The 19,638-nt window shown below is 41.0% G+C and overlaps 1 protein-coding gene across 4 annotated transcripts in view; it reads right to left on the bottom strand.

The window, feature by feature from the left end:
• Positions 1-586: 586 nt before the first annotated feature.
• The window catches only part of GLS2 (glutaminase 2), a 55,410-nt gene continuing 36,358 nt past the window's right edge, over positions 587-19,638 (bottom strand). For 2 of the 4 annotated variants that reach the window (XM_015289391.4, XM_046943562.1), the window contains one exon: positions 15,931-19,237. In XM_015289391.4, coding sequence (XP_015144877.1) covers positions 19,091-19,237 — 147 coding nt within the window. In that variant the 3' untranslated portion in view covers positions 15,931-19,090. Of the gene's footprint in view, positions 3,862-4,176; positions 4,241-4,332; positions 4,410-4,918; positions 4,981-15,930; positions 19,238-19,638 lie in introns of those variants that run through there. The other 2 variants (XM_015289390.4, NM_001395998.1) reach the window with 2 other exon arrangements.

Genomic DNA, 19,638 nt, shown 5'->3' with positions numbered 1-19,638 from the left:
AATATGGTGCATCTGTAGCTGGTTAGTTGTACACAGAGTAAATACAGTTCTGATGCTTAAGGCAATATAAATGCTTTTAATCCAATGCATTGTTCCAGGTCAGTCTGCATTAGAGTTCCCAGAACAAGGTTGTCAATTTTTTTTTTCTTCAAACAAACTTCAGTAGATTCTACTTGGATTTCTAATTTCAGTTAAGCAGAAAAGTAATTGGCCTACCAGTAACCTTCATGGGTCATCAAGTTGGCCCACTGGTACATCACTATGCTCTGCAGCCATCGGGTGATACAATCTCTTAGCTCAGGCTTTTACACTTTATGTATCCAGAAAACAACTAAAAGGAAAGAAACTGCTGAGATGAGGGATGGAAGAGTAGGCAAGAGAAAGATAGAGCTGTTGAGGGCATATGGCCAATCCCGTAAGAATTCCAGTATTAACAGAACGCAACAAGTGAAATGACACAGCCCTATATGTGTAGACTTGATCTCATTTGGTTGTACACCAGAAGTGAACGGATTAGGTTTTTTTGGACAGAAGGCTTGCATCTCAATGCAGTCACAAACAAAACCAATAAAAACCCACCACCATCTTCTTGGTATTTCCATTTATTATGCTGTAAAAAGCAACACTATCTGGATTTTATTTCTTAAAATAAATAGCTTTCATTTTCAGAACCAGTACAGCTCAAGTTTAGATTCATTCATGGGAAACTGCTAGAAATACATTCATCGCTGTCTGTTCCCCACAAGACAGAATCTAGAAGTCAAGATCAGCCCAGTCAGTTACAATGTCTAGAAGTACACTGCCAATAAGTATAGTCACTGCTAGTCCAGCTCTGAAGCAAAAAAAAAATCCAGTACAACACATTTTGTTCACAAAGGTCGGCTAATTAATGCTAAGACTATCACAATATTTCTGAGTACAAAGCATTAAGTTAGCTTAGTTCAGTCTGTGATACAGAAGAAATGTGACAAAACAAATGCGTGAGGGAATCTTTGGAGCATAAGGAAGTTAGCGTTTGAGAAGATAACCAAAAGCTATTCAGGTTAAAATCTACGTGTCAGTGTCATGGATGATGAACAGCCAAACCAATATACTGCATATATTTATAAATAACGCCTTGTCTAGATAGCTGCATTGCTTAATTGAACCTTACAAAATAACGCATCTTCTCACAATGAGAAAATACTAAGACTATCCAGCAGAAATGCACTTGAAGCTAAGACTGGCTAAAAGCACTCTGAAGGATCTAGAAAGCATTAAGTTGAGGGACAGCTGTGATGTTTTTTTTCTGTTAACTCAGTTAAGATGCCACTTTGGGGAGGTTTGTATATACGTGTACTACATAGTAAGCCTACCTTTGAAAAATGCCTGTTTGAGCAATACAAGGTTCAGTTAAATAAAATGAAATCAGGTATTTTTCTGAGAGGCTCAAGGATATGTTTTCACAGAAAAATGGGAGAAGTCAGATTACCACTGAGATACAGGATACTAGAGCCCATCTGAAAGACTTCCTTATTGTTGCCAGAGAAAATGAGTTGGAATTTAGTGTAGGGTGCAGTGGAGAAGAGGCCTTGTGCTATTTAGTCACCAGTGTGGCTCAATAAAGAGCCACAGGCCATTTGATTCAGTTCTCAACTAAAACAAAGGTGGCTGTGACACAGGATGTGAAGAGAATGGGTTAGAAGATGTTTGAAAGCCTTCAGAAAAATAGCTGATCTTCAGGAAGAAAAGAGCAAAAAGCACTGCAGCTTAATAGCAGTAAGATTCTTGAGGAAGAAGTGTTTGATAACCATGTGAAACCATGCCAGCCAGTGCAGAAAGGTGATTTCAGGGCTTTAGACATTCAGATTCATCCAACACTTCATCAGCATGAGGACAGCCACTGCTTGTGATGAGTATCAAACACTTTTCCATTTGATTTTTCCTCCCTGTGGGAGGCAGTATGGCATATTGAGTAGAGGACTGTACGGGATCTCAAGAGGATTTATTCTCAGCTGTTCTGACCTTCTGGGTCATTCTGGAGAATAGACTTCTCTCAATGCCTCGGTTTCCCCATTTGCAAAAGAAAGATAATGTGGTTCAGATCATCTTTATAAAGTGCTTGGCCCACTCTTAGAAAGAATCTACACACCAATTCAGGAGGATTTTCGTGCCTACGCGCAAAGTTTGAACTTCAAGATCTACTAATGCTTTGTGTTTTGTGCCAGCATAAAGCCTGCTATTTGTGCTATTCTTTAACATGATTTGCACGTGCCACACTGATTCTTCTTTAAAATCCACCCCCATCCAACTACTGTGGGGTCTTGTGAAAGTCAGACTCTTAACTTGAAATCCCTGATCATCTGAGGTTTCTAAACCACAGCACAGCATTGGTAAAAACAATTACAAGTGGGATAGGGAACTGTCGGAACATCACAGTTCTGCAAACAACAAAATATCTGCATCTACGTTTCCTGTGACAGAGCACATGCCAAGCTGCTTCAGCAGTAAGACAATAAATGCCACAGCTCCAAGACATCACCTAATTAATTGTGCTCCTGTTGCTGAACTCCTATTCTACGCCAGCGTAACCCCACCGACATGCCAATTCTTGACAGATGGCAGCGCAAGAAGAGAACATTCCCAAAATTTGGCTTATCTCCTGCTCTGCTCATGCTTTGATTGGCTCTATGCTCCTTAAGGCTGTTTCACTCCGTCTGCGTTCCTCATATAAGCCTAAACGTAGTCAGATTTACATGTAGTATTTGGTTTAGCGTTTTGCCTTTCACATGCCTGCATTCCCCTCCCTGGTTCCTGATGCAGCTGCCAAGAACAAGACATCAGCCCACTGTGGGGTCTTGCAGCTTTTCAAGGCTCACCCAAGTGCAAATATACCTGCAAGGAACACAACTGCATAGAGTGGAAGCACCCGCTTTCCCCAGCCACGGGGAAGGACTTTAGCAGCTGAACATGGAGAGAGGAGGGAGGAAAGAACTGAAAGAGATGCTAAAACAACACAACAAAAAACCCTAAACACTGGTAGATGTTACAAGTCACACTCCCCCTTTATGCCATTTGGTCAAACAAACCTTAAAACAGATACCATAATGAGACTACCCCTAAGAACAAGCTTAAGACCATTGACAGCTGTCACCTATATACTCTTTTGAGATTTATAGTATGTAAACAAGCTTGTGTGGATTTTATTTACTTATTTTAAGAAGTGAGTGTAGATCCTTACCTAACATACCCAGCCAACATCTACATCAGCATCCTCAGCTTTCGAAAACCTGAGTACCTGACAGTACTCCAGCTCATCTCGGCCATACTGGAAACAGAGGGCTGTAGAAACAAAAACTCAGCAAAACGAAATTCCTTACCAAAGACTAAGAGTTCACATCAAACACAAAAATAAATTAAATAGTGCACAGTAAAGCCAACAACAGCTAAATATTTGTATACATCAATTATATGCAGCATGAGGTAATATTGCTCACATTATGGAGGGAGATTCTTAGTTGTTTTTTTTTCTTTTCTTTTTGAGAGAGAGAGAGACTGGATTTGTCCTGTGCGTATAGAAACTCCTGTAACATAACACTGAAGTAACAGAGACTTCTGTAAAATATATACCACTATCAGATAGAAACACACACGCTCTTTGTTACTTAAGTATACCACAATTAAATAGGTAACTGATTGGATTCTTAGGATCTAGCTGAGAATGATTATAGTAAGCCATCCAGGTTTTTATGAACCGTTCGGTTCTCCTTGCCATTACTGGAATCCTCTGACGGTGTGTATTGGACCTGATACTCTTGGAGAATTTTAAACACATCATGGTGTCCAAAATGTAAAGCTTCATCCATTGGAGTGTTATTCCATCTACAGGGAAGAAGACAGTCTTTCTAAGATCAGCATGCAAGCACAGGGCTAAAAGCACCACAACTCCCATTCTGTACGTACTCCAGTAATAGCTAAGCACATGAAACACTCAAAGTTCACTAAATAGGGAAATACTTGGTAAGCTAAGCATAACCTTTTAAATGATGGTTTTTAACAGTTTCCTCACCCCTCACTCCTGTTTGCTCAGAGCATCAGTGGAGTGCCAGCAGGACTGTTCCTTCTGCCTCTTTATCTCAACTCCATACATGGCAGCCTCACCTCCACCCAGTAGAGACCAGCACTAAAACCACGCACCTGTCTTTGGGAAAGGGATTCACTTTGCAGGCCTCCAGCAGGAACTTAACGACATCCACATGTCCTGTAAGACAGAATTGGGAGTGTGTATATGTTTACATGCATCTACATAGATGTGAAATATCAGACAGCAAGTTACACACAGCGAGACATTACCTTCTGCAGCTGCTACGTGCAATGCTGTTCGTGAGTCATAGTCTCTCTGCTCCATATCCATCCCTGACAGAGCAAATCTAAAAAAGGAATTGATTGTAAAGAAAAGCCTTATATAATTAAAACGAGTTACAAAACTAGATGGGAACAATACCACTGCACTAGAATGATGACATATCTGTTGCAAGAGGATATAAATGGCAACAAGTGGTAACGAAAGGGGCCCTACTGCCTTGGCTTCAGAAATAAGAGATTAGGAAAAAAGCTAAGCCTTTAATTGTTATAAAGAAAAACATTAAAGCATCTTGGGGGGGGAAGGGGATGTAACAGTTTATGCATCCTTATACTTCTCCTTCTGCACATAGGTATAATGTCTCAAAACTTCCATTTCAAGTGTGTTCAGCCAAACAAGAAGTCGGGCAAAATGCAGCTGTTAAAATGCAATAATTAGGGGAGTGCATATAGAACACATTCTATCTCCAGTACAGACTCAACGTCCCCATCACCAACGCAGTGTACATTTAGAAGCAAACAAGGGCAGCCCCCAAACCAGCAGCTCTCCTGTTGTCAGCCCCACGCAGATTGTTACCTCCGGAGTGCAGACACATCCCCCGTGTAGGCGGCAAACAGCAGATTTATCACTGACTTGACCTACAAAGAGAGATGAAGCCTGGTTTATTTTGCTTCTTCCTTCAAATAGAAAACGAATGGAAAACCCAGGAACGGTCGTTGTCGTTCAACTGCTCCAATGCTTACAAAGTGGTTGATTTTATTCCCTTCCCTGGCCACACTCTGCAGGACAGCATGAAAACTCTCAAACTCATTCCAGCTTGCCTCGCTACCAGCACTTCTGTGCCCATCTTTCCGAGGCTGACATCACAAGGATAGGAAAAGAACCATAAAATGTGCATTCATATTCTATTGCCCTAAGAAATAGACCCTTACTCTATGGACAAACCATGTTACTCTCTTGGATTGCCTATTCATATTGAGTGCTGAGTGATGGATGGCATTGCTTGGCACACTCCACAAACCATAAGCACCTCCCAGGACAAGCTGTTCTGGGAAAGTCAAAGTTTTAGAGCAGATTCCAAATGTTAAGAGAGATCTCTGCAGGCAGAAGAGCAGAGGTGATCATGGTTCTGCTTTGCATTACAGATGTTGCTTGCATATATCTGAAGAAAGCCTCTCTGTAAGCCAAACAATTGCAAGCAATTCTGTCACAAAGAACTGTTGGCAGAACAGTAAGGTTTGTTGGCAGACAAAGGCAGGTTCTTTTCAGATCCAGTGACACCAATGAAGACTCGGGCAGATCGTGCTTTTCTTAGCTGTACTAAATACCCCAGTAAGAAATGTTAGCATTCGGTTACAAACCCCCTCTCACATACATACTTTAACACATCCCCGCCACAGTAACTCAGCAAGTTTTAATGGAAGACAAAAATGACAAGATAGATGGTTTTAAGCACACCTCATCAATCTGTTTCATGAACAGACACTGCCAGTTCTAGGCACCATTCCACTGTGTTTTCCAGTCTACGAAGTTCTGCTGCTAATAGCTCCAAGTACCACGGGGCAGAGGCAGAGCAGAAAGCTGGTCCTGCACTGGCCTTGCACATGAAGAAAGAATAAATACATCAGTGCCCAAAAACAGATCTGCCACAGGTTTCTGCAAGAACAAGGATGTGTTTTCACCACTCTGTGTGGTGCTGGCTGCTTCAGGCAAGGTTGGCCAAGTGACCTCTTTAACCATCAGCTCTGCAATGAGCACGTGAGCATCACGAGAGGAAAACCACAGCTGTGGGGTCTGAACAACCATCCCGAGGTGAAGCTAAAGGAAGGAAGTGTTCTGAGGCAGGAAGCTGCACTCCTGCTACAGAGACTTCAGATAAAGACAGGGGCCAAAGAGGGGAACAGTAACACCCCCAGAGCACAATGGAAGTGAGATACGGTTCTGGCAGGAAACTCTGGCATGAGAGCAGCAAGTCTACTCCTACTGCAGCCACTGAAGCACCTTACAGGTGATCATGCCATAAGCTTTGAGGACACAGCATAGCTTAGCACTGAAGCACACCACAGCACACAGGGGCTTCAGGGAGCACGCGCCCAGGGCAGCACATACACTGCTCCCCCAGATTTTTCTGCAAACACAATGGCAAAACTGTTCAGAGAAGGACATGATGATTTGTTGGTTTGTAAAACTTTCTCAGTGTACCAAATGAACAAATCTGATGAAGAAGCAGTGCTTCCAGGCTGAGCTGTGCCCCAAACCCAACCCAGATGGGGAAGCCACCCTACACCAGCCTTCCTCTCAGGGCGGTTAGCAGAGACCTCCGTTCAAGGCTGAGGCGAGGAGGACTTGCTGCACACAGACGGGCTCCATCCCACACAACAGCCCTGCCACCCACCCTCATTGCTGTACTGACAGGGCCGGGCTGCCAGAGGTTGAGCTCAGCAGCTGCCCGAGGACACAACAAATCCTTCAGAAAATATTAATTTAGCTCAGAGCTGGATTAATTCCATGAGCTCTTTGCTAAAAAGGTCACTCAATCTGGACTTCAATTTCCTGTGGTGCCTGAGAGCACCTCGCCCAGGCTCTCTGTGACAGCACCACAGCCCCAGTCCTACTGCTGGCCACAGTGCTGAAGAACCCAGCCCAGACCAGCAGTGCAAACTGGTGCTGATACAGCTGCACAGCATGGCCAACCAGCCTGTCTCCTGCCTTATGGAGGCCCTTACAAGGTGTTCAGGAATATGTCACAGGTCAGGCTTTGAGAAAGACACTCAAAATACTATGACAAAAGGTTCTCTGGATGTGCAGGTTTTCAAACACCATGCCTGAACTCCATTGAGCACCAGATGCCATACACTGACAGCAGGTGCTGGAACAAGGCTGGAAGCAGACAGCACAGAGAGAAGCAGCCATCCCTTCCTCCTGCTCCTCCTGGCTATGTTCAGGACAGACACGGCAAAGGTCAGGCCCAGCTGGAGGTGGCCCCAATACTTCCCCACCCCACCAGGCACAGTTATCCCCATCCAAGTGAGCACTGTGCAGAGCTGCCACTGGGGAAGGGGAAGGCCTCCAGGTCGGAGCATGCCCAGGGCCCTTCACCAGGCAGCACCCAGCAGCACTAAGCCGCTCAGCAATCCACTTCAAAAAATAGATCTTAAGCTATGGATTAACGCCTCATGCTGGGGAGAGCCCAGCCTGCTGAGCACTGTCCTGCTGTCCTGGCCTTCAAACTGCCACGCACCGACACATGAAGCCAAGAGTTCATGTGAGCAAATGTCACACAGACTCCAGAACCAAGAGGGGCTGGCCCAGTGCTGTCAGCACTTTGCTGATTCTCCTAAAGCTGATCCCACCCCTGAGGTGTATCCAGCATGCAGAGCAAGCCGTGCTGCTCTCCTGGGAGCTGATGGTCTCTCAATGCTCATATATCAGTGGTAAAACACTCCTGACACCTAAAATATAACATCAACTCTGACACAGCAGCTATGAGCTGTAAGAAACAGAGAAGTGAAACTGGAGCACACGTGAATGCTTTGGTCACCCAGGCTCCACACTGAATTGCAATGCAGCCATGCCACAGCCTGTGACTGCACTCCTCCCTGCAGACAGGGCTTCTCACTGACAGCCAGAAATGGCCCCCAGCTGGTTCTGAAGCTTCAGCTTTGAAACCGAACAAAGACCAACCAGAGATGTCTCAGAGGAATGCCCTCCCTGCACACTCCCCCTAAGAACAACCAACAGACAGGACTGCTCAATTTAAGAGTTTTCACAACTACAGCTAATTTACAGTAAGCTGCAATGTGACCTCTGGGGATAGATCTCCAGGCCTCGCCTGGAAAATCCCCAGACAAGTCTAAAAGACAGGCATGCTGTTTGCTTGAATACACCACTCTCTAATAGGAATTAAGCTGTACTTTGTAGGAAAAGAAATCCCAACCAAGGTCAACACCTCTGTTACTGAACTTCTGCACTGTTTGCTCTGCAGTGAAGTAAGAAGTATTACTGAGTGGTATCAAGTCAGTTTTTAGAAGTAAAAGTTAAGACTAAGCCATAAACCAATATCCCACTCCAGGTAGGTTTGCCAAAAGCACTTATATAGTCTGAAAAAGCAGAAAATTTTAATTCCTGGGGAAAGTATTTGTTCCATTACACTATAAATAGTGACAGGATATGCAAGCCAATTACAATTTCACATTTCCCACACAAATACCTGAAGTTACAAACAAGGCCAGCTATTGCATAACGTTTCTTCTCCAGTACTCCACCCCCCCACACACACTCTTCTGCCTATTTTCTACATTACTGATCCTTGCTTCCCAACCTCATTTGGAAAAAAAAAACCAAAAAAAAACACCAAAATAGAACCTGTAAATATTTACTCTTCAGTGTTTTGCAAGTTTAGTAAAGGAAAACAGGGTGGCCTGTTTTCCTCTCCCATCCCATCTCAGGCACCAGCTCTCCCTCTAGATGGTGCACACTGCTCTGACTCCAGCACATTCATGAGTCAAAGCCCAAGCTGCACCAGTAGCTTTCCCCAGGGAGGGGATTTTCAGAGCCTCCCAAGTGGAACCAGCCTGAACCACTGCCTGCACGGCCATCACCCACATACTGAGTTTAGAAAACAAGCACCTGCAATTACTGAGCCAGGCAGCTCCCACAGCCAAACACACACGGTGCCACAGACAGCCCTCGTGCCTGAGCCCTAGCATGTGCTGCTTGCTGTTTGCTGACCACTGCTAACTCAGCAGCAGCATCTACACCAGCCTGCAAGTCTGTTATTTTTAAACTGTTTATCAAGCTGGTAACAAAGAAAAAAGAAAAAGAAAAAACAAATTGTACGCTTTCATATGTTTTCATACTGCAATTTAGCTTTGGAAACAGCTTGAAATAAAAATCTATTTGAGTAAAACTGGTAATTTTCCCCTTCTGACTTCTAAGTTTCCACGTAGGCAGATAGATACTGACATTGCTTCTTCAGGAGCGTGATGAACTTTTGATCAGGCTCAATTCAAACACAGCAGTGCTCAGATGCAAACAGGCCAGCAGGTAGCTCAGCCTCAGTATCTGCTGCACATGCTGTGCATGCAGCTCAATATAAGAAACACCAAAGCAAACCAAATGTATACATTAAAGACTTCTCTTGACACCAGAAAAACAAACAAATCAACCTTTTAACTCATTCCTTCAAGCTAAGGCTTAGGCTGAAAGTGTAGATGGACAGTCCACCTGGAGAACGCTGAGCAGGGGCACTCCTTCCTCTCCCATCTCTACCCACTCACCCGCTGGTTTCAAGTGGATTTCTGCCATTCACACTTCCTACAGATCAGGCCCCTAGGGGGCTCCCCCTAGGGAGGTCAAAAAGGGCAAAAGTACAAGATCATGGCACAAGAAAATGCCAATGGTAAGTGCATCAGCATTGTATTTTATAGTAATTTTTTTTTTTTTTGGCCCATCTGTTGAAGTCTTTCCCAGCACTTTTAAATAATTTAGATATTGAAAAGCATCTAGACATGAGACTTGCTACAAACCAGCACAACACTAAACCTGTCTGTCCAGCTGGCTTTTCTGAGCTGTTACTACACTGGTTTGCACATTTCTTACCACTTCTTGATTAGTTCTTTTAAGGCTATTGATAAGTACTAGCAAACTGATACAAGCGTAAATAACAAGACTATTTAAAATGAATTAAGAGTTATATTTAATTCAATCAAAACGCTTGCTAGGTTAAGCGAAATATCCACTTACCTTCAGTGAGGCTCTCAGGAAGAGCATTGCCCACCTAACTTTTCTGCTGAGGCATGCACCCCATGGGGCTGCTCTGCCAGCAGTGCTCCTTGGCTCCCCACTCCAACACCCAAAACTGCAAATGGAGGTGCAGAAGAACCCAGCCTTCCCCAGTGCTGACTCGAGAATGGGAGCTCCATAGTTAGAGCAGGCTGTACAAATAGAAGGTGAATTGAATCCCTGCATGAAAGCTTCTTCCACATCACACAGGGCATCTAAACTCAGTTTTCTCAAGAACAGGACACAGAGTAACAAGAACGTGCAGGGTGACAGGGCAGCCTCCCCTTTATTAGTCATTAGAGTTGGAGCACAAAGCATGGCAGGAGGAGGGCTGGGGAAGACAGTGCACCACTGTCTCTGTTGCACCCTTCTTCCTGATCAAACTGCCATGAAAGAACTTCTCCAAGGGGTGCTTCATTAGTACTGGATTAGAAGATCCCAGGAACAGAACCATCTCTAGCTGAAGGATAGCTCCTGCAAAAAAGGCTATATGAATCCTATCACGCAACTGTGGAGCAGAATATTAAGAGTAAACAGTAGGATAAATATAGCCAATGTTGCTCTGATGTGGATACCATAAAACAGCTCAAGGATGATCCTAAAGTTTTCAACAGTAACAGGAGTGATGAACTGAGTCCTGTTGCATCAGTGCTTACATGACAGTGCAACAGGAGAGCTTCCCTCCTCATGCCTGGGGAAATACGCAAGTATACAGCAGCTTATCTCTAGTGCTACTCACTAACAATTACTTGCGCAGGTCTTACGCTTTTCAGTATCTATGAGCTTTGTTTTGAAGAAAGCTGTATTGGTTTTGAAAGGGAAGAGTACTGGGAGAAGGAGAAAACTGAATATAGAAACTGCCTTCACTAGATTATGACAAGCATGGTCATGTTAAGTCCCAACTCCTCATTTCTTCTGCTATCAATGAATTGACACTTTGTATTTTGGAAACAACAGAATTAAGCATTATTGCTGATAAAACTCAAAATCTTATGTAATCATCTTCCTGCACTGGACTTAAGAGCAAAGGTTGACTGGTTACACTTCCCAACATCTAATTAAAAAACTACATTCATAGACTCAAATCACAATAGAAACCAGAAATTCTAGAGACCTAGTAAGCAAAAACTAAATCAGAAAAACTATAATAAAACAGGCAATTCCAGGGAACTGTGACTCAACAAGAGTAAAAGAAAACCCAACCTCACTGCTGCCCTCGTGAGGCGAGATGTTGCTGCTGGATTCTTTGCAATGAGCGGTGTGACAATGGATGAGTGAGCCAATCATGTACACAAAGTTTTTACCAGATCAGGTGAAGCATTTAAGGCATAAAGAGGCATACAGACTTTCATGCTTGAAGTCAGAAGACAGAGCTCAGGTAAAGTTTCAGTTTTAGGCAGACATGCAGTCGCCATCAGTCTTTTGGGTAGGTTATAGTTGAATCTTCTGCCATGCTCAAAGCTTCCCAGTTATAATGGAGTAAAACAAATGACCCTCTCAAAGACTTTGATTTCCCGAGGCCATTAGGTTTTTAAGCACCAATGAAATTATGTTCTGCCTCTAAATTATGATGATTGGAAATTCCTAAATGGTAAAATAATAAATCTTTCAAAAAACAATGGTAGTAATCCCTAAGGTCATCTGATCACAACATGGATTTCTGTAGTGCCTTTTCAGTCCTTTTACAGAATATCCATTGCAAGCACTTCTGCAGCAAAAAGCATACAAAATATACACAGAAATCTCAACAAGTTGAATGAACACTGATGAGCTGATTCTGAATGCAGGAGCAAAAACAAGAGCCTTTGAAGTAGAGGATACAGACATTACTAACACTGCAAACTTTGGGACCAAAGGACTGGAATAAACAACAGCCAAATGAATAAAGCAAAGTGCTGACTAGGGCTTTAGTGACACTAGCTGTATTAAGCAGATAGGACAAAAGAGTGTCTGCCCTTTCAAGGACCTACTGACCACAACTAATAGCTGCACAATGAGCAGAGAAAGGTTCCTGCTTTTCTGGTAGCAGGTACTCTGCAATTTATGGATGAAGTTTTACTCCAAACTAACAAGATCTGGAACTGGAATTATTCCAAAAATAAAGGAGGACGAAGGCATTCAGCCAAACTTTACATGCAGGAGATGGATGCCAACTTGAAGGCTGACACCAGAGTAGGGGCGTTCTTACCAGAAGTTTGCACTCCACCCTTGTTGGAAGGATTGCTTCTGAAACATTAGTAACAGGTTACTAAAAAAGCTTATTTAATTTCCAGTTTATTTTTTTCATTATCTTCTTTCTTCTTGCTCTGGTAACATTTATTATCTCAAAGTGATCTTTCACCTTCATGTTTTTAACTCAATCACTATTGGGAACAATCAGTATTGCCCATCAGCTTATTAGGTAAAATATACTCAACTGCTCAGCTTATTCTCAGACCAAAACTACATATTAAGTAGTTGTCCTTGAACAATTACATCTTTGTGAAGTTTAAAATGGAGGTCCTTTAAAAAGTGTAAAATACACTTATTGTACTGAAGCCATAGCTGCACTTACAACCAAAGCCATGTCTACCAGTTCAAAAAAAATCCATGTTGATGTTACATGAGTAATTCCTGGACAAACAATAAAGTTGCTTGCCTCATGGAAAAAGTTGGGTTAGTGAATCACATCAACAGGAAGCAAGCAACATTATCTCTTCCTATCACTCAGCTCTGTGTTCACAATTCATTGTTTTGTTAGTAATTACTATGATCACAAGCAATCCTAAGAGTAACACACCGTCCCTCGGCAAACAACATATTAATAAGTTTGCATTTGGCCTGCTGTGTTTTACTAGAAAATTAATAGATTACAGTCTTAGATTCTTATATCACTTTAACTCCAGTGTTATAATTTTAGGTTATAATGGCCATACATATAAGTATACCATAAATGTATTAGTATAATTATCCTGATTTAGGAAAAGATACCATTTAAAGATTAACTCCCAACTCATGGTGTGCACAAGAATGTTTATAATCAGGTGAATACTTTAATTTCTGCATACCAGGTGTTTGACAATTCAAGAGAATAGCCCTCTTAATACCACTCCACAATTAAAGAATCTGCCAAAGAAAAATCTGTTGTGAAAATAATAGTTGCTTATGATCCTATAACAAAGCAATTTTTCAGATTTACTATTTTTAGAATATTCAAGAAACATATAAGGAAGAATCTAACTGAAGCAATTTCCCTGAAAAAACACAATGTTGGAAACCAAAGAAAGAGGTTCACAGAAACGCAAATACAAGAATATACCAATGTACCTGGTATATGCCAAGCCTGACCAAATAACCATGAAACTATCATACACTGATCTCTACTAGGAGAATCACTACTGACAATTTGGTAGTAATCCAAGTAACAGGGATACTTGACCTGAGAAGACCTGCCCTTGCTGATCAGATACAGAGGTTGGAAGAAATCTGGAAAGAAGATACACAGAAGACAACTTATGCCTTCTGCAAGCATAGCTGTTATCAAGAAAACATCTTCAGAAAGCACCAACTGTACGCCAGCTAGGTGGTCATCAGGGCAGAGCAGCATCTAGAATGGCATGTATTACCTTAAAACAAATATGCTTTGTTGCATGTCCTGTGCATAAATGAAATACATCCAAAGTATGGCTGGCTGAGACATGTTTGAGGGTAGAAGAATGTTCTGAAGTCTTTCCTTCACCCCTTCTCTCACCTCCGTTTCCTCATCAGGTTTACTGCTCAAGTGACAAGGTCCCTATTATTCTGCCTGTGTTTAAACATGCTCTTGTTCTTTTTGAAATACGTTGCATGAACCAGTTAACTGCAGCAGCCTCACCATACATCAGGCCTTGGCTTCATTGCCTAGTTATGCTTTAAAACATCTCATCTGGTGCTGAACTTGGCACCATCACTTCTGCCAGCCCAAATTCTATTTTAGAGCTTTAAACTGTAGCTTCAGATGTAACTGTTATGCAAGGCTTGCTGTGCACAGAAAAAATCACAGGTCTATTTCCAGAAATAATTGAACTATATGCAGATCTGCGATGCTGAAGATGAGAAACTTTTACATGGTAAGTATTTGGCTGACATCAGAAGTCTGCATAAAGCAATACTGGAAGCTAACAAAGCTATCATCGTCTTACACAAAAATCAAAGGGAAACAAGCCACTTGTATACTGTATTCAGTATGCTCTGAAAGGAGCAAATGGTAAAATTAAAAAATACACTTGACTCTCTCAGTAGCTAATGCAATAACTGGGACTGCTACAAACTATTCAACATACAAGGAATTAAGTTCCTGAAATAAAATGGGAGTGTACGTTACCCATCCTTCAAAAGCATGCTGTTACACACACTACTTAGTCACGTGCTTCCTAGACAGGACAGAAAGTGTGGAACAGGAGATATGAGCGTGATCTGAATAAACAAAGAATTAATTCAAGCTTTAGTTAAATTTCTATTTGATTCAAAGTCTCTCGCAACTCCTGCAACCACCACAGACAATCAAATCCCTCTGCAAAGAGACTGCAGTGAAGGCCAATTATCAGTTATGTTAAATCACTGCAGTACCAACTCTGCTGAAAGAAGTCTACTGTTTCACTGTAAAAGCTGCTTTGCTATTCCAGCCTTCTTCTCTACCAGAAAACAATGGAAATACTCAAATTCAATTAAAAAAAAAAAAAACAAACAGTAAAACCCTACAAACGATGCTTACTATACCAAAACCAAACATACATAATGCTGAAACTCAGTGAACTACTTTGCTGGTTTATCAGTGACATGTATAACAACTATGAGAAACCACTGTCAGGGAAAGATAATTGAAGAACCAAAATCTTGTTCCTCTCCCTCTGCCCTCCTCCCCCGCTCATCTTTCCACTGCATTCCCTTTTATTCATCCTCCCACCCCCCAGTCATTTGGCAAAACAAGCCCAATGTAACACAAATTGTAGTAGACAAAAACAAGGGTAGAGTAAGTCACCTGTAGTTAGTTCTCTTTGTACCTACTGCTGTTCAACCTTGTCTTCACGATTTTTTGATAATAAACTTTTTTTTTTTAAATGTACAATGAAGATCCAGCTTATTTTTAAGAATGCAGTACAAATAACTGCTATTTATAAGCTCATGTACAGGAAAGCTTGATGAATAACCATGGCCATCCCCAGCACAGGGATGCCTCAATGGAAAAAGCCTCATCTGAGAGTCATCCACATTAAAAATACACCTACCATTTCATATCTTGAACAAACTTGCACAGGACAAAAGGGTAAGCCTGTGACACACAGTAAGTGCCTTGCCAGAAGCAGAGCTGCAGCTAACAGCTGGTCAGACCCTACTGTTAACACTGCAAGGATGTGGGTATTAGACCATGTTTCTTTTTGCATATGACATATTACAAGCTCTGTTTTTTACTTCTTAATGCTCCATATCAACAGTTAGTGCTCTGGCACTGGCACCATTAACCACATATTCTCTGAGCAACTTAATATCTTCAAAACCACACACTATTAACAGTACCACACCTTATTTTTACTAACAAAGTCACAATGAGGTTTTGCTACTATGATTTTGACTTCCAGACAAAGAGAAAAATAAGCATGTCATCTAATAATTCAACTGAGAAATCTTAGGAAGGTTTTCAATGGCTAATTAAATCTGCTTGCTCTATCTGCCTTTCCAGAACTTCAGCTCTTTTTAGAATAGAGTGCTCACTATCTCACATCAGTCTCAAAAACGTGTTTGAACAAACCTGTTCTCCATCGAGTGGAAAAAAAAATACAATAAAATCAGCTTAAAATAAATTTATTAAAACAATACAAAAATAAGCATGCTGGAAATTGTGATACATAAATAACATACAATGCAAATGAAAAATGGAAAATGAGACAGGGAACTTAACAACCAAGCCAAAGGGTACAACACAAATGCCAAAATAAAACTTCAAAAGCATTTACATTTCTAATGAAATGTTAATGATGCTGACAAAGAACAACAAACAAACAGCTAAAATGCTTGAATATCAAGAATTGCTATTACTGTAGCACAGGTGAACACTAAAACCGTTGTAGACTTCAGACATTCAATGACTAGCCTCTACCACCACATTCTTTCAGGCCCACTCACCAAGCAGTACAGGTGTGGGCAAGCTGCCATGGCAGATCTAAGTATGGTCCCAGCTCACTCTCTGTGCAGGCTGCCCTTAGCAGGGGCCACCTGTGGACAGCTCAGGACAGATTGCAGGCAACTTAGATAATAATTGGTCCAAAGGAGTCTCCTCTTAACTCCTCCAAACTTGAGGCTGGCTTCAATTCCAAGACAGACTTCAAAAGCACGTATTACGGAACTGGAATACATACAGATCTATCTAAAGTAAAGGCTGTGTAAGCTGTACCCTAAATATGATGCATACTGAAGATCAATTCAGCTCCTTGGGTTTTTTTTTGTTTTGTTTTGTTTTTTTTGTTTGTTTGTTTGTTTTGTTTTGTTTTAATTTCTCAAGCAGAATTCACCACTACCACAAGCTTTGGTATGCAATTTACATATATAAACATGGTGAAAACTTGGATTTCCCATCTCCAAATACACTTTTAGTAGCTGCAAATTCTGCATCACACATCCTTTTTTAATTACATCAGTAATTTAAATCAACAACATATAATCACTGTAAATACTTCTAGTTAGCAGCAGATACATCACCACCCCCTTCTAATTGGGGGTATTTCAAGCAAGCACACACTTTTGCAGACTCTGAATACTTGTTCTATCTCTGTAGCTGCTATTAAACAGTGAAGTCCTCAAATAGGTGAGAAATTTTTATAATTCAAGGCTTCACCTTTACTTACCTCACTTTATTTTCACGGTAAACACTGACAAACCTATGCCAAACATCAGTGATAAACTACAAAATAGCTAATATTCAGCCATTTATTACTGACATCTGCACACAGATTTACCTCTACAATCCACTAGGACTTGATGTTCACTGAATAGTGACTTTCTGTATTGTTTTGCTAGAATATTTTAATTCAGAGGCTTCAAACACAGGAAACTCATCCTTTTACAAAGTACTGCCAGAGGAAAATTATTCAGGGTTAGGTCAGAGCTTATTACTAATATTATTTCAAATGCTTACGCAGGACAAACAGTACAGAAACAAAATAATTTAAAACAGCTTGTTTTCTCAGAGAAAGTAAGCTTTGTTTTCTGCATCTTCCTTAACTGACATCTATATGAGACAAAAAGGGACTGTTGCTTTCTGCAACAATGATGTTAGCCACCTGTGTTAGGCCTCTGCGCTCACTGACCAATAGCCTGATCAGGGCCAAATGACTGCAGAAAGCAACAAGGGACAGGGAAACCATAACTCTCCCTTATGCAAAACTGATCTATGAACGCATTTTGGAGTTTCAGATCACCAACACATGGGAGCACTGGGCAGGGAGAAGGGCTGGAGGTGCTATAAGGAATCACCTATCATTACACCTCTTGAAATCCTCAATAAGCTTTAATGGATATAGTTGAAGGAATACCCATATCATTACTTAGACAAGTTTTCCACAGTTTTACAAGAACACCTTCATGAATGTTCTGGGGGGGAGGGAGGGAAATATATCAAATTCTTTGCAAACATAACATCTTACAGACGTAGAGGATTGTGCTGGTGGTTTGGCTTTTTTTGTTTAAGATTTTTAGTATCATTCAGAACCTTGCAGAACAGTTAAGTGTCAAGGGCTTATTAACTCTGCTCAGTCAAGCACTGCCTAAAGCCTGCACACACCATTTGCACATCGTCCTCAAGACGATTCAAATTATCACGTTACGTAGACTGAGATGCAGTTTCCTGCACAAGAATGCAAGCCCTGATTCTCCACAAGCTGACATAGGTACAAACTGGCTAACACTTTAAAAAGGAGCTATGAATAGTAAGTTTTTAAACATTTGCTCATTTAGAAGTAAATGATACCTCTAATCCCATATAGGAACATGTATACACATTAGCGGCTGAAAAATAAGTTAATTGTAAACAGTTGGAACATCTAACAAAATGCTTTACTCTGAACACGTTTCCTGCTCCCTAGTGGGCTGGTTACCACTCAAAAACTCGGATTGCTTACATTCCTCTCTGGGGTGGAGCACAGCATTATTAGTAAGGCAGACTTCTGAGTCATAACTACCAAGAGGCAGTACATGCAGCTTGCAAGACACTCAAAATAGTTCGGTGAGAAACCTTTCTGCCACATTTGTTAACTTGCAAACAAGGCAAGCTTTGTTTTGCCTTCTCTCACAGTCCTCCCGAGACATTTTTGCTCGTTTATTTACATGTTAGCATTAATTATAACTGAAGGTCAAATTAACCAAAAACAAGTATAGTTTTTGCTAGCATGGCAAATCCGAGGGATCCATTTCTGCTCAAAGCAAACTGAAAATTCTTACTAAAATAAAGTGATAACATGACTCAGAACCTAACTCCACCTAATACAGATATAGATATTATTATAGATATTTGGAGATTCATGAGTTTACTGGCAGTATTTTACTTTATATTTTAATTAAAATTCTATATTTACACGCTGAATCTGATCAGAGCACATATCTTAAACTCTTGGTGAGCTCTGCAATTAATTTACTTAAAATTCTCAGATATAAACAAAAATACACAGATATACACAAGAGGTATATCTTTGAAAACATTCAGATCTACTATTTTTTTTAATAAGTAAATGTACTTTAAGTAAAGACAGAAGTCAGTGAACAGGTTTGGTTGGTGTTCTTTACGTGTGCTCTTTTCCTTGAACTCTGACAGCATTTTTGGTATAGCATACAAATTTACACAAAATTTATATATAAATGAAAATACCAGGCAAACTATATTCAGATTGAAGTTGAATCTAGAGATGCTTGAAGCTTTCTAATATGTAGTATTTAATGAAACTAGAACCCATTCACTTAGTTCTGCTCTCCCCGACCTTCCATTCTATACACTACGGTTCTGGAGATGTCCTCGTTTGATTCGGGTGACACTTTTTTCCATACTGTTTCTTTTAAAGCAAGTTCTTGCTGGAGATTCTCATAGTCCATTGGTCCAAAGGAATGCTAGTTGTTCAAGCAACATACATTATTTATTAGTGTGTTTGTAGGAAAAAAAAATATATCCTAATTTGCAATCAATGCTAACAGACCCAAGTTTTTCACCTCTTCACACATATACTCTTGTTTTCTGTTTTCCAGTTAAAAATAATTCTACTTCCTATTTGGGTATTTTTTCAGATGTATGCATGCAAGAAGCACTTGAAATCATTCTCTTCTCCCATTGAAAGCTTCATGCATAACTTAAAACATTAGTGGGACTAAAAGCAAGCTTTTCCCTATCTCAAGTACCCTCACACTCTTATCTTTTTTACATAGAGCTGGATTAGATTTACTTCTTTCCCACAGACTGCATATACTGCTACCTTGGTAACAGGCACTGGTCTACAGCAACGTGAGGCCTCCAT

Source organism: Gallus gallus, chromosome 7 (genome assembly GCF_016699485.2).
Source record: "Gallus gallus isolate bGalGal1 chromosome 7, bGalGal1.mat.broiler.GRCg7b, whole genome shotgun sequence".
NCBI classification, from domain to species: domain Eukaryota; kingdom Metazoa; phylum Chordata; class Aves; order Galliformes; family Phasianidae; genus Gallus; species Gallus gallus.
This window is presented reverse-complemented; position numbering and strand designations above follow the sequence as displayed.